The sequence below is a fragment of the Hypanus sabinus genome, chromosome 13 (genome assembly GCF_030144855.1).
Source record: "Hypanus sabinus isolate sHypSab1 chromosome 13, sHypSab1.hap1, whole genome shotgun sequence".
Lineage (NCBI taxonomy): Eukaryota > Metazoa > Chordata > Chondrichthyes > Myliobatiformes > Dasyatidae > Hypanus > Hypanus sabinus.
Window position 1 is genome coordinate 17,035,151 of NC_082718.1, and position 15,257 is coordinate 17,050,407.

The following is a 15,257-nucleotide window of genomic DNA, read 5'->3' on the forward strand; positions in this document are numbered from 1 at the left end:
AGACTAAATGCTATGTTTGGCGTAAGCCGAACACCACACATCAACAAAAACACACCATCCCTACCGTGAAGCATGGTGGTGGATCCATCATGCTGTGGGGATGATTCACTGCAGCAGGCCCTGGAAGGCTGTGAAGGTAGAGGGTAAAATTAGTGCATCAAAATACTGGGAAATCCTGGAGGAAAACCTGACGCAGTCTGCAAGAGAACTGCAACTTGGGAGAAAGTTTGTTTTTCATCTAGACAAAGACCCCAAGCATGAAGCCAAAGCTACACAGGAATGGCTTAAAAACAACAAAGTTAATGTCCTGGAGTGGCCTAGTCAGAGTCCAGACCTCAATCCAATTGAGAAATTGGGGCTGGACTTGAAAAGTGCTGTTCACTCATGATCCCCTTGCAACCTGACAGAGCTTGAGCAGTTTTGTAAAGAAGAATGGGGAAAATTTACAGTGTCAGATGTGCAAAGCTGATAGAGACCCATCCACACAGAGTCAAGGTTGTAATTGCTAACAAAGATGTATCTACTAAATACAGACTTGAAGGGGGTGAATACTTGTGCATTCAATTATTTTGTGTTTTATATGTGTAATTAATTTAGATCACTTTGTAGAGATCTGTTTTCACTTTAACATGAAAGAATCTTTTTCTGTTGATCAGTGTCAAAAAGCCAAATTAAATCCATTGTGGTTCAATTTTATAAAACAATATAACTTGAAATCTTCTTGGGGGAGGGTGAATGCTTTTTATAGGCACTGTAAGTTGATATTGAACCTATTAAGCTGGAAAATACAAAAACAAACTTGTTAAATGCATTCATAGTGAATTAATAATGAACTCCTAAAGTAACTGCACAAAATAACAGTTTGTCTGTTAGGATGAGAAGCCGTGTTTATTCTAATTGTTTTTTGTTCAACAAAAAGGGCAAAAAGAAGAAATTTGGATCATTGATGATCTCATTATTGATGGGAATAATGTGAAAAATCCTGGTGTTTTGTTGGAGACATTCGACTTTGGACCAAAAGAGGACAACTGGTTCTTCTATCCTGGTGGAAACATTGGTCTTTATTGTCCCTATGTATCAAAGGGAACCACGTAAGAATAATGGTTTCTCCCATGCTTGGGGTATTGGTCTATAACAGGCTCTAAACTCTTCACCTCTTTGCACTTTCTCCTTCTCCAAGATATTTCTTAATATCTCCCTCCTACACCAACCACAATCAAGGCCCAGCATTTCCTTCTTGTCTACACTTTTTTATCAGTCTGCATGAAAGATCCATATTTAACCTTGTGCTGGACCTGACTGAGAACTCCCAAGCCTCATTGGTGTAAATATCGAGAAAATCTGCTCTGACATTCAGAAACATTCAATATCATTCAAAAACCATTGATCATTAATCAGTGACTTTTAAAATACTATAAATATAAATAAATATACAATGCTGAACAGGTATCTTGCAGCTATTTCCCTCTGAAATGATTCTTCCTATACCCAGATGCAACTCTCAGCTTCCACGTTCAATGGGGATCCCTATCCCCAAGCTGCATTTCAGCAGTGTGACCTTCTCAGCTTTCTTGGAGCAAAATTATATCTGATTTCTGTACATAATGTTTCTTTAAGTATTGGAGAAAGGTGTTGCATTAACACCTGGAATGGTTGCATTTTCAATGGTTTCATGACCCAGAGATGTCTCAGCACCATCAATTCAGATAATGTGCCCGGCTCCTTTTACAAAATACCTTGTAAGAAACTGTATTATATCCCATTTATCATCAGGTACATGTCAACCAAAGCAGATATCCTTTAAAAGATTTTCTGAAGTTAAATTGCCATGTTTTTACATCATGTCTATTTTGATATTTTATTTACATGATAGCTTTACATCACTGACAAAAAAAACTTAAACTAAGTGTGATTCTCATTACGAAGCCTCTTTCCAATCACAGTCAGTTACGTAGAACTGGAGGGAGAAAGGGAACTTTAATTTGTGGATGACATTTTCCTACGAAAAATGTTTCTAGAGATTTATTCAAGCATCATAGCATTGTTTCATTCAATGTGCACCCCTTGCTGGAGTGATTACTCCCTCTCATAAGATGTGGGTTTGTCTTCATTGTCACGGTACATTATCTTGATTTTGTTTCTCTGTTAACAAGGGAGGAAGATTCCGCCATAGTCTTCGTGTCAAACATGGTTGGGGAACATTCCATCACTACGCGTGACCTGGATGTTAACGAGAACACCATTGTTCAGTTTGAGGTAACATAGTCATAGTTACCTGTCTGTCCTTTCTCTAGTCACGTGGAACTTTTGGACAATAGCTTCATGTGTTTAGAATTTAGACCACACAGCAGCCACTTCGGCTATTAATTGACGCATTTAATTAAATTAGGCCCCTGAGTGTTCTGCTGGATGGGCTTTCAATTTCAAAATCCTTTTGTCCATCACTCACTTTGTACTGAAATTATACGCCACAACGCTGTGAGGTTTTGCAAATAAAAGGAAATTTGAGCCATTCATTTAAATAGGGTGGTACTAGGACAACTGAATTCTGAAACAAAGCCCTGAAATTCCCTGGGTGAAACAGGGAAACAGAATATCTTAAATGGAACTTCAAGGTTAACCTTTTAATCGTTTAAAATAGGCTAGTTTATTTCTTGAAAGGAGTAGCAACGATAATTAAAGTATTAATCCACTAATATAGCAAGTACTGATCGTTAGGCTTGAAGTAGAATAGTTGAAGCATTAGAGGGAATTAGTGGTTCATAGATATGGTAAAATGTCTGCCAATATATTTACTTTGACAGCAGCACAGTTTCAAGAGAACTAGACAGAAAAGAAATCTGTGTTAGATCAAAGAGGTCATACGAATATTTTCAATTTCCCAATATGTCTTTAAATTAAAACCTTGTTGCCTTGCTAATGCAAACCTTCCAAAGACAAATGCTTACACTTCGACAGCAATGTGTTCCGACATCACCGTGCTTCACCTATCGTTTCAGATCAATGTTGGATGTAACGTAGACAGTTCAGCTTCTGATCCCATTAGACTGGAGTTCTCCCGGGACTTTGGAGCTACGTGGCATTTGCTCCTGCCGCTCTGTTACAGCAGTGGGCACGTCAGCTCACTTTGCTCAACCGAGCTCCATCCCAGCAGCACCTATTACGCTGGGACCACCCATGGGTGGAAGAGGGAGGTCATCCATTTTGGCAGGCTCCATCTTTGCGGGTGAGTTCCAACTTAAGAACATTATATTTAGTTTTGGTTTTTACTTAAATGTTCCTTTCTTCTTTCCACACATTTGATTGGTAATCTTTGAACTTAGAAGAGCTGGCAGCCTTCCACCCCATTTGCACATTAAAGGTCAAAAGTTTGTTGCCAGTGCAACTTACTCGGAAGCTTACAAGGGACGCACAGGATTTGCAGAGATAGGTGACCTATTCTTAACCCGAGCTTCCTGGAAGAAATCTGTCTTGACCAATGTCCAAAACACCTATCCGTCAGTTCAGATACGTACAAAGCTGTCGTTGATGCATCTCCTATCACCTGTTTAGAAGATTGTTCCTTCTTATCCCCGCAGGTCAGTGAGGTTCCGATGGTACCAGGGCTTCTACAGACTCGGCTCTCAGCCAGTGACCTGGGCCATTGATAACGTGTATGTTGGGCCTCAGTGTGAGGAGATGTGTAATGGCCACGGCAGCTGTGTTGGGGGAACCCGCTGCGTCTGTGACGCCAGGTATTCTGGACCCACCTGCAAAATCAGCTCCAAAAACCCCGACTTCTTGAAGGGAGATTTTAAAGGTAGGCTGGAAGAAAATTACATTTGTAGGGTTGGTGCGGACTGGGTTACAATGAAATAGAGCGACTCCTTCCACGGAAAATGGGTGATGTGTAATACCCACAATTTCCACTGAATGGAAGAGATGGAAGTACCTGAGGTTGGGCTGAAGGTGGAAGGCTGGGCATGGTGGTATTAGGGGGGATTTGCATGTGGTGATAGGGGTTTGGGTACGTGCTGTGGGACAGGGGTTGATGGGAGTGTTAAGGGTGGGCAACAGATGTGGATAGAGCAGTGCGGGGGTGGAGTAGAGGTAGTGGGTAGTGACTGTGTTTGGTCAAGATTAGATGTGGATGAAGGTGGAGTTTATTTATTTATTGAGAAACCATGTGGATTAGGCCCTTCCATCCTTTCAAGCCATGCCACCCAGCAATCCCTCGATTTAACCCTCGACTAATCACAGGACTATTTACGATGACCAATTAACTTGCCAACTGGTACGTCTTTGGACTGTGGGAGGTAACCAGAGCCCCTGGAGGAAACCTAGGTGGTCATGGGGAGAACGTACAAACTCCTCACAGGCAGTGGTGGGAATTGAACCAGGGTCACCTGTACTGTAAAGCGTTGTGCTAACCACTACGCCACTGTGTTTGTGGACAGAGCGGTGGCAGGATGAAGTAGGGATTACGAATGGTGATGACTGTTATTGGTCGTGATTAGATGTGGGAGATTGTGGTTTGTGGTAAGGATGGTGTGGGCAGGAATGATGGATACAGGCAGAGGTGGCATTCATGGTTAGAGGTAAGGGGCAGACAGGGTGTTTGCAGTAGGAGAGTAGTGGGGTGGTGGATGTGAGTACAAATGGGACTGGGGATTGCTGGGACATGTTGGACAAGGTTGGGAGCAGTCTAGGTGAAGGCTGCAGGTTTACTGGGGGAAGAAGAAGAATTTACTTCAGTTGCATCACATGACAAATACAAGCATAAAATAGTGTGAAAATCTTGAGATGAGATTCCTCTCAATTTCCATGCCAGCTCGTGGCTTTCCGTCTGTTAGAGAGACTGAGTGAAAGCTCACAAGCTCGTGGAACATAAGTGACAATGGGTCCCCTGTGGGATAGAAGCCTCTCCTCACCACCAACAGCCTGAAAACCAGTGTTTCAGATCAGACCGGGCTTGAGCAGTGGATAAAAATCAACTCGCTGAATTTGCTGAGGACACTATGATATTAGAACCAGCTGTCATATTTATAATCATCTTGATGCACCATCAATAACTCACTCTGAGACGTAAGGCGAGATATCGGCTTTTATTGACTGGAAGAAGGAACAAGCAGTGAGTGACTACCATACTACATCCTGGAGACTGAGAGGCCGGGCTCAGACCTCAATCGCCTTTATACCGGGGGCAGTGGGAGGAGCCACAGGAGGAGTCAGCAGGGGGCGTGTCCAGACAGGTATATGTAGTTCACCACACATCTACAAAACATTTGTCTTCATAGAAAATTTTATTGTCGCTTTTGTTTCATCCAGTCTAAGTTATGACAGCTAATGTTGCAGCTTAAGGAAACTCAGCTGGGAGTTGTTTTTGGTTGTATTATTTAAAGGAGAGTAGGTCAGGAATCCCCTTCCTCCCCACAGAGCCTTGGCTGAGTATTTTGTGTCAGAATGTAGCCCTAAGCCCAGGAAACGTTGACACAGTAAAGTGAGAACAACACTACCGATGGGCATTAAAAGCATCTCCTATTGTGGCAGCATCAACTGGGCACAATTATTGAAATATCAGGCTGCCAGAGTGTTTGCAGTGACCAAGCAGGTTGGTTACATAGCCACTGGAAGGAGTGGAGAGTAAAGGATCTGGTTAGGGGTCATTAATTTAATTTACATCAAGACTTTTATTTCCCATAAGGCATATTCAAGGGTTAAAAGGTCAGAGATCTCCAGGATGTGAAGATGTCACGTTTATGCTTATCATTCACATTGGATTTATTATGGTCAATTGATGCAGCTACCACTTTATAACGGTGCTGGCACATCAATTTTAACTAATCTTGAGTTACTTTAATTCTTAGGACCAGTGGACCCAGAGAAATTTTTGGTGGTCAGTGGTGGCAAACCATCCCGGAAATGTGGTTTAATGTCCAGTGGGAACAGCCTCTTCTTCAGTGAAGAGGGCCTTCGCATGCTGATGACTGTCGATATGGATTTGTCGCAAGCAAGGTATTCAGAACACGTTCCGTCATAAGACACTTCTTCAGGGTTCTCCTCTTGTTAAAGCCTTTTGTAATGAGGCCTCCTGTGAAATTCTGTATTTAATATTCAGGTGTGATGTCAAAAAGTCCTTTCGGGGTATCAGACTTAGTATACCGAACCATATACTTTCAGCCCGCCTCTTGTCTTGATACGGGCTTCCTGTGGTCATACTAATACAGCCACTAATGTTTGCAATACATCAGTATTTGCCGTACAAAGCCATGACACTTTCTAATTGTCAAATTGTTATTTCCTGAGTCAGTTTTAGCTTGAGATCCATTCTCTCGACGACCCTCACCTTGACTCATCGATATCTCTTTACTTCCAATGGCTTTCTCCTTCAATGTCGGGCACATATTTTGAAATATTTGTTCTTTTTCATCACGGGCAGAGATATTTCCTGATTTCTTAGGGCTTTGAGATTTGGCGTTATAATCCCGACGTATCGAAAAGACAATAACACAAAACCAGTTCCCTCCCACCACCTCCCAGTTGCTTATTCCCCATTTGCCAGAACTGTGCCTTGAAGAATCATTTCAAACAGCGCACTGCGAACAGACAACCATGTTCAGCTGTCATGTTGGGAAGATAAGAGAAATTCCAGGCATCTTTTTTCTCCTCCTGATTTCTAAGAAACAGGCATTTTCATCTCGTTGTGTCAGAGTGCTCTTTAATCTCTTGTCAGTTAGGAATTCACTATTCCCTCCCTGAGGTGGTGGCGAAAATGCAAATTTGCGACCTGAAGATTGATAACACAAATATTCAAGATGACGCTGTGTGTTCATGTATTGCCTGGTGGTTTTCACAGCACGGTACCATTGGGCCTACTCTGATGCATGCCTGTGGGACAGTGGATGTTTTTAATGAGTTCTCATTAAGAGTCAGACCCTGCCAGTAACCAATAGAATTTACTTCAATATAACAAAGCCAACTCCACACTTTCCAGATGTAACAGCAAAAAATATCAAGTGTGCAGATTTAAAGTGGCAGCTCCATTTTTGCTGCTGAGTTTTCAATTTCCTTTTGGAGTGTTTTGTTGTACCGGTTGCAAGTTTTGCACTCAAGGCTGTCAATCACACTTCAGAAACCACGGGTCCCGTGACTCGTGCTGACAAGGTATTCGATTAAGAAGGGAAAAGAACTGATTTTTTTGGGGGGTGGGGATTTTCTGACTTTGAACAGGAATCTGCCCTTGGGGACAGGAATCAGATGTTGATAAAGGATTGCCTGTTTGCAGATACCACCCCTGTAATTAACCTACAATAGATCTTAGATCAGGGGCTCCCAGCCTGTGGTCCATGGACCCCTCAGTTAATGGCAGGGGCCCAGAGCATGAAAATGGTTGTCATTATTTGGGCTGCTAACACAAGATGTACTGTACCTGACAACTGACTCTTAATAGAATAAGTCAGACTTCAGCACAGAATCACAGGAGTCCTGAAAAAGGGTCTTGGCACAAAATGTCAACTGTTTACTCTTTTCCATAGATGCTGCCTGCCCCCACTGAGTTCCTCCAGCCCTTTGTGAGTGTTGCCCAGGAAGGTTGTAGCTTGAAAGGAGGCCATTTGGCCATTGAATGCTTACATGCCCTGTGCAAGAGCAATTCAGAAGGTCACTTCCCCCACTGCCCTCTTCCCATAACTCTGAAGTTTTTCTCCATTTCTGTTTGAAAACTATGATTCCACATTCTGATTACTTGTTACATAATCCTTTTGATTCTTCTTTCGGATTTTCTTCATTTTGTCACATTTGGTTTGGGCTTATCCGCCAGTGGAAAGTGCTGCTGGCCCTGTCTAGGCCCTTCACGAATACCTCTCTCCAAATCTTCTCACATCACACACAAAATGCTGGTGGAACACAGCAGGCCAGGCAGCATCTATAGGGAGAAGCGCTGTCGACGTTTCGGGCCGAGACCCTTCGTCAGGACGAACTGAAAGGAAAGATAGTAAGAGATTTGAAAGTAGTGGGGGGAGGGGGAAATGCAAAATGATAGGAGAAGACTGGAGGGAGTGGGATGAAGCTAAGAGCTGGAAAGGTGATTGGCGAAAGTGTTACAGAGCTGGAGAAGGGAAAGAATCATGGGACGGGAGACCTCGGAAGCAAGAAAGGGGGAGGGGGAGCACCAGAGGGAGATGGAGAACAGGCAGAGTGATGGGCAGAGAGAGAGAAAAAAACAACTAAATACATCAGGGATGGGGTAAGAAGGGGAGGAGGGGCATAATCTGAAGTTAGAGAAGTCAATGTTCATGCCATCAGGTTGGTGATTACCCAGCCAGTATATAAGGTGTTGTTCCTCCAACCTGAGTGTGGCTTCATCTTGACAGTAGAGGAGGCCATGGCAGAGAGGAATTTCCAGCATCTGCAGATTTCTTCGTGTTTGCTCCAAATCTTCTCAAACTTTTTCGTCCCAAGGAGACCAATCCCATTTCTTCAGACAATGCATATAACTAAAATCCATCATCTCACAAATCTCTCTGGCACCGTACAGGGAATTCACATCCTTCCAAAAACATGACACCCAATACTCCAATAAGGCTGAGATCACTGTAACCTCTTTGCTCTTTTCCAAGTGACTGCTGATTCTGTCCCAAATTATTGCCTCTAGAACTTGCCCTATAACCAAAGATAAAGTGATGAATGTGTAATCTTTGGGTTTACACTTAAAAGCTTTTTGAACAGCAGAGTAACATTTGCAATTCCACGGTCCTCAAGCCCACCCCAGCATCTGTTAATCTGTTGACTGTGGCCAGGACTCTGCAATTTTCTCCCTAACTGTGACCAGTGGGGTACCGCAAGGTTCGGTGCTGGGACCGCAGCTGTTTACAATATACATTAATGATTTAGATGAAGGGATTAAAAGTAACATTAGCAAATTTGCCGATGACACAAAGCTGGGTGGCAGTGTGAAATGTCAGAAGGATGTCATGAGAATGCAGGGTGACTTGGACAGGTTGGGTGAGTGGGCAAATGTATGGCAGATGCAGTTTAATGTGGATAAATGTGAGGTTATCCACTTCGGTGGCAGGAACAGGAAGGCAGATTACTATCTAAATGAAGTCAAGTTAGGAAAAGGGGAAGTACAATGAGATCTCGTTGTTCTTGTACATCAGTCAATGAAAGCAAGCATGCAGGTACGGCAGGCAGTGAAGAAAGCTAATGGCATGCTGGCCTTTATAACAAGAGGAATTGAGTATAGGAGTAAAGAGGTCCTTTTGCAGCTGTACAGGGCCCTGGTGAGACCCCACCTGGAGTAGTGTGTGCAGTTTTGGTCTCCATATTTGAGGAAGGACATTCTTGCTATTGAGAGAGTGCAGCGTAGGTTCACAAGGTTAATTCCCGGAATGGCAGGACTGTCATATGTTGAAAGATTGGAGCGACTGGGCTTGTATACACTGGAATTTAGAAGGATGAGAGGGGATCTGATTGAGACATATAAGATTTTTAAGGGATTGGACACACTGGAGGCAGGAAGCATGTTCCCACTGATGGGTGAGTCCAGAACTAGAGGCCACAGTTTAAGAATAAGGGGTAGGCCATTTAGAACTGAGATGCGGAAAAACTTTTTCACCCAGAGAGTGGTGGATATATGGAATGCTCTGCCTCAGAAGGCAGTGGAGGCCAATTCTCTGGATGCATTCAAGAGAGAGTTAGATAGAGCTCTTATAGATAGTGGGGTCAAGGGATATGGGGAGAGGGCAGGAACGGGGTACTGATTGTGTATGATCAGCCATGATCACAGTGAATGGCGGTGCTGATTAGAAGGGCCGAATGGCCTACTCCTGCACCTACTGTCTATTGTCTATAATTCTCTCTGTAACATAGAATGCATCATAAGGTGATTTATTTACTTGATAAACAGCTAGTCTTGCTAGTATCTCCGCCTTAGCAACTAGTAGCCAACCCATTATCTCAGTAAGATCTTCCTTTGCTGAGATTTGAGCTGCACCTTCACATTTGGGAGTGGTGTTAATAGTCAAAAAGCACCAGAAATAAATGAACAGCACCACCAATCAGCTAGTAATATTAAAATTACAAAAAGCTTCCATCTAAATCCACAGCTTTTTCTCAAGACACCGAAACAGAGATATTTGTTTTCATTTCTGAGAAAAATTTTCAGCGTACGATCCCACAGGAACAGGGTAGTGCTGCAGGTTGGAACGTGATTCACTCTGCCATGAGGTACGCTGATCAGTGTATCAGCTGGCATTCTAACGTCGACCCAGGAATTTGTCACATAAATCGATCTCTTATGTGAGTGTCCACAGAGTCGGGAAGGGTATTTTAACATTAAAGACCTAGTCTGGTGCCCGTGGTGCTGTGCAAGAGACCATTTGTTGCACTTTTGCCTATTACTAAGCATTCGACTTTGACTTTGGGGAAGGATGTTTCAAGGGTGACATGCCAGCTAATGTATGACATCTTCCACTCAGGTTCGTACAGTTCTTCCTGAGACTGGGCTGTGGGAAGGCATCACCTGACCCCAGGAGCCAGCCGATGCTCTTACAGTACTCCCTGAATGGTGGCCTGAGCTGGGGCGTCCTGCAGGAATTCCTCTTCAGCAACTCAAGTAACGTGGGCCGATACATCGCCTTGGAGATCCCTCTGAAGGCCCGGTCCTCATCCACCCGGCTGCGCTGGTGGCAGCCCTCCGAAGACGGGCATTTTTACAGCCCCTGGGCTATTGATGAGGTGAGATTGTGCCGCTGGAGGCAAGCCCGGGACACTGAATGCGTGGCGGCCAACGCTTCTTCCCTGTGACCTACAGACTCACTTCCGAGGACCCTTTACAACTCGCCCTCAGTATTATTTCTTATTTGCCCCGTTTGTCTTGCTTTTGCAGTTGGTTGCTTGTCAATCCTCATCTCCTTATGTTTAGTTTTGTCGTAAATTATACAGAATTTCTTTTCTTCCCTGCCTGCAAGAAAATGAATATCAAGGCAGTATATGGAAACATATATGTACTTTGATAATAAATTTACTTTAAACTGCAACCCAGGAACATTGTGAGCTGTTGGGACTGGAAGACTAGGGTAGATAAATAACAGCTGGAATTCCCTGGTTTGCCCGGTGGAAAGTAATCGCCGTTAGAGGCTGCACACGTCTGGTCTGGCGAAGACCACGTCCCACACGCGGTACCTCCATCCAGAGCAGGGGTGTGGCATTGGGTTGAAGGCCTTAGAGGTGCATTTTCCTCTGTAGGCTGTACGGCAACCTGGGGATCTATCACCAGGAAAGAAGGCCTGGAGCAGATTAGACTGAGAAAGACTGCCCTTGAACAACCCGCTGGATGAGTGGTAACTCCCCTTCTCATTGGCCGCGAGCTACCTTCCCACAGGTGTCCACAGCAAAACCGCCAGAGCAGAGTCAAAGGGAGGGGCAACAAAGAAAAAGGTCACGGGAGATTACAGCAACCATCAGCCCTCCCATCTACAGGAACTCTGCTCTAATCCCACATCCTCAGTGCCACGCAACACTCACAAATTGCTGGAGGGACTCAGCAGGCCAGGCAGCATCGATGGGATGAAAAGAGTAAACAGTCGACGTCTTGGGCCGAGCTCCTCCAGCGTTTTGTGTGTGTTGCTTGGATTTCCAGCAGCTGCAGACTTCCTCATGTTCGTGGTCCTCATCACCACTCCCTGATTCTGTCCCTAACCCAAACACCAGCAACAGTTTATAATGGCCAATTAGCCTATAGCCCTAGAGTCTTTGGCATATGGGAGGGAATCAGTGTAAACCCATACATTCACAGGGAGAACGTGCGAGCAGCCTCGGTTCCGCAGACCGCACCTGAGGTCAGCGTTAAACCCGGGTCCCTGGCATCGAGAGGCAGCTGTGCCACTGGTTGCCCCTTTATTCTCCTCGGCTTGGATTCAAATCTCCAGAACCAAACTCCAGTGATATTTTTAACTTGGTATTGCTTGATTTGCTGTGTTTTTTTTTCCACATTTACTGTTGTCTCTCTGAATGAAACAGATCATAATCGGAGGAAGCATTCTGGGTAACACCATGATGGAAGATAATTTCAACACCCTGGATAACTGGAAGTGGCTGCTTCACCCTGGCGGCACCAAAATGCCTGTCTGTGGCTCAAATGGGGACGCACTGGTGTTCATCGAGAAAGCCTACACCCGCTACGTTATCTCCACGGATGTGGTGATAAACGAAGATTCCTTCTTGCAGTTTGATTTTGCTGCCTCCTGCTCTGTCACAGACTCCTGTTATGGTAAATATCTCCCTAACAAGTAGACTTTGGGGGCTGCCCCTCTGCCGGGTCTATGGCGGTGGAGCAGATCTCCCATTCAGACGCTGGAGACTTCAGCCCACGTTTCGGGATCAGGATCCTCTGCGTGGGCGGGCTAGGTATCCCCGCAAGATGCAGAATCAGGTTTAAAATCACTGGCATACATTGTGAAATGTGTCGCTTTTGCGGCAGCAGTGCAGAAAAGGGGTGAGGCAGTGTACACGGGTTCGCCGTCCGTTCAGAAGTCTGATGGCAGAGGGGAAGAAGCTGTTGCTGAGCCGCTCCTGTACCTCCTCCCTGATGGTAACAATGAGAAGAGGGCACGTCCTGGGTGATGGGCGTCCTTAATGATGGACGCCACCTTTTTGAGGGATCTCTCTTTGAAGATGTGCTGGGAGCTGGGGAGGCTAGTGCCCATGATGGAGCTGCTGACAATTTTCTGCAGCTTCTTTCAGTCCTCTGCAGTAGCCCCCCCCCCCACCCTACCCGACTCCCCCTCATACCAGACGGTGATGCAACCAGTTAGAATGCTCTCCGTGGTACTTCGAGAATTCTGAGTGTCTGTGGTGACAAACCAAATCTCAAGCTCCCAATGAAATGCAGCCACTGTCGTTCCTTCTTGGTAACCGCATCAATCTGTCGGGCCCAGCACCCTCAGAGAGACACCCAGGAACTTGGAATTGCTCACTCTTTCCACTTCTGGTCCCTCGATGAGGTTTGGTTTATGTTCCTCGTCTTCTGAAGTCCACAATAGGTTCTTTGGTCTTACTGACATTGAGTGCAAGGTTGTTGTTGCGACGTCACTCAGCCAGTGGATTGGCTACGTTTAGAGGCCTCTGCAGTGAAATAAATTTCATTTACAACATAGTTACCACAGAGAACCCAGAACCACTGCCACGCTGGCCAGGGCAGGAGAGAATAGATTGTGAAAAACAGTGAACACTGAGCAGAATCTTGGTGAAATCAAACCAAATTCCATGTCAGCACCCAGGAAATTCTGTTCCATCCGATCCAGAGTTGAGAAGTTTTGGGGCCTAGGGGTTTAAACTGCCGCAGATGAAGGTCAGGCATTGGCCACAGGCCTCTCTGTGGCCAGTGGACTGCAGTCGGGAATCACAAACCAGGATGGAAAATCTATTCCCGTCTGGGTTTCACAAGTGTAGCTTTTTTGGGGGAACATGACACTGCAGGGTTCCCCATTAGATGCACACGAATGTACGTTGAACAGAATGCTGCCAGGTTCCTGTGCCTCAGTTAAAACTGGTCCATTGGCATCGGAACAAATATGTTACATATGCCTATGTGGATAATTTTCACTGTTCCTTCCTTTAAAGTCGTTTTCTAGTGCTCAATTAGCCATTTGTTATTTTATCAGCTACTTGCTTAAACTGTTATAAATGAGAGTGAACACACAAGTCATTAAATTGAGTCTGGTCATCCGGTTTAGCGAGACTTCCCCTTCCCTGGGCCACAGGCAGTCCGCATTAATGCCCAGGCGATCGCTGTGTGTAAGGCTGATTCTGCATTCTGGTCGCAGGGAAGCAGGAATTCTTGCTGCTGGTGCTTTTCCATTCATTGGCAGGTATCATGAGCAGTGCCGCCCCCAGTTATGATGCTCTCTGTAGTGAAGTGGAAGCAACTCTCTCTTGTCCTGACGAAGTTCCTTGGACTGTAGAAGCATTTAGCGAAACATCAGTGGCTGTAATCCCTCCCCAATTTTCCTCTAAGTTTATGTCCATGCATGAAGATTTTTGTAACATATTTGGTGGGTTTGATAATGCAGTGGGTAATATCCGCTGTTTAAAGATGCTAAACTGGCCTATTTCTGCCTCTGAAGCCTGGGGCCTTACAGGACTCTGACCACCTATATCCAAATTTCAAATTATTTACTACGTTATTTTGCCTCTGGGCCCAGTCAGAGGACCTGAAGAGGGGAGGGTGTGTGTGTAAACTGTTAGTTGTAAACCTGTGGCTCTCTTCCATTCACCCAGCTGTGGAGATCCAGTACTCAGTGGATCTGGGGCTGACCTGGCAGCCTGTTCTGACTGACTGTCTTCCCAGCAATGTGGAGTGTAACAAGTACCACCTGCAGAAGATCCTGGTGTCGGACACGTTCAACAAGTGGACCAGACTCACCCTGCCACTGCCACCTTACACCAGGTACCTCCCGCACCCTTCCTTTCAGTTTACTGGAGATCTTGTCAAAAGTAGGGGAGAGTATTTCAGCTTCTGTTGCTTTTGGTGGAAAAGGCTGTCAAAATGGGCAAGGGGGATTGTGTCAAAGGAGGGATCATTAGTTCCGGGATCAAAACGTGTCTGAATTCTTAACACTGATCATCATTATATTTTAATGTAATCTGTATTCCCCAGGGAAGAATAAAAAGAGCTGTTTATATAATTTCTGCAAATGAGCTGCATTGCATAAATCAGCCTTGGCTGAAATGCCATACTGGTCAAACAACCTGCCCACAACTGCTGTCTAAGGTTGTCCATGAGAATTTGTATTTGGAAAATTAGCGGCTACCCTTTCCACAACAATATTGTTCCGGACCTGTGCCTCGCCACAGCCTCTGAGTCTCTATTGTGTGGGGAACACTGCCCTCTGGTGATCAATATGAGCACCGCACAGCCCTGGTATGGCCTGAAAATGGGTTTCACCCAGATAATAGTGATTTGATTAATACTAATACTCAATTGCAAAAAAATATCCTGGCACCCCCTCAGCACAAAAAATTAAGCAGTTTATAAACGGCTTGTGTCTGCATACCTTGACTGCATTCTATCCCCCTACATCTGCAACACTTCATATGCTCTCGATCTCAATAACCTTCAATTCCCTGACCTGGTCACTCATTTTAACTATGGATGTCCAATCCCAGTACACTTCTACCCCCGTCAAGAAGGCCTTAAAGCTCTCCACTTCTTTCTCAACAAAATACCCAGCCAGTTCCCTCCACCACCACCTCCTCCGTCTGGCAAAACTGGTCCT

The 15,257-nt window shown here is 44.9% G+C and overlaps 1 protein-coding gene across 1 annotated transcript in view; it reads left to right on the top strand.

Annotated features, from left to right (window-relative positions):
• Positions 1 to 15,257, top strand: part of reln (reelin) — a 307,273-nt gene that overhangs the window by 238,113 nt on the left and 53,903 nt on the right. Inside the window, exons 39-46 of the mRNA XM_059987188.1 lie at positions 920 to 1,091; positions 2,154 to 2,256; positions 3,000 to 3,226; positions 3,579 to 3,799; positions 5,847 to 5,994; positions 10,458 to 10,716; positions 12,001 to 12,250; positions 14,260 to 14,428. Coding sequence (XP_059843171.1) covers positions 920 to 1,091; positions 2,154 to 2,256; positions 3,000 to 3,226; positions 3,579 to 3,799; positions 5,847 to 5,994; positions 10,458 to 10,716; positions 12,001 to 12,250; positions 14,260 to 14,428 — 1,549 coding nt within the window. The remainder of the gene's footprint in view (positions 1 to 919; positions 1,092 to 2,153; positions 2,257 to 2,999; positions 3,227 to 3,578; positions 3,800 to 5,846; positions 5,995 to 10,457; positions 10,717 to 12,000; positions 12,251 to 14,259; positions 14,429 to 15,257) is intronic.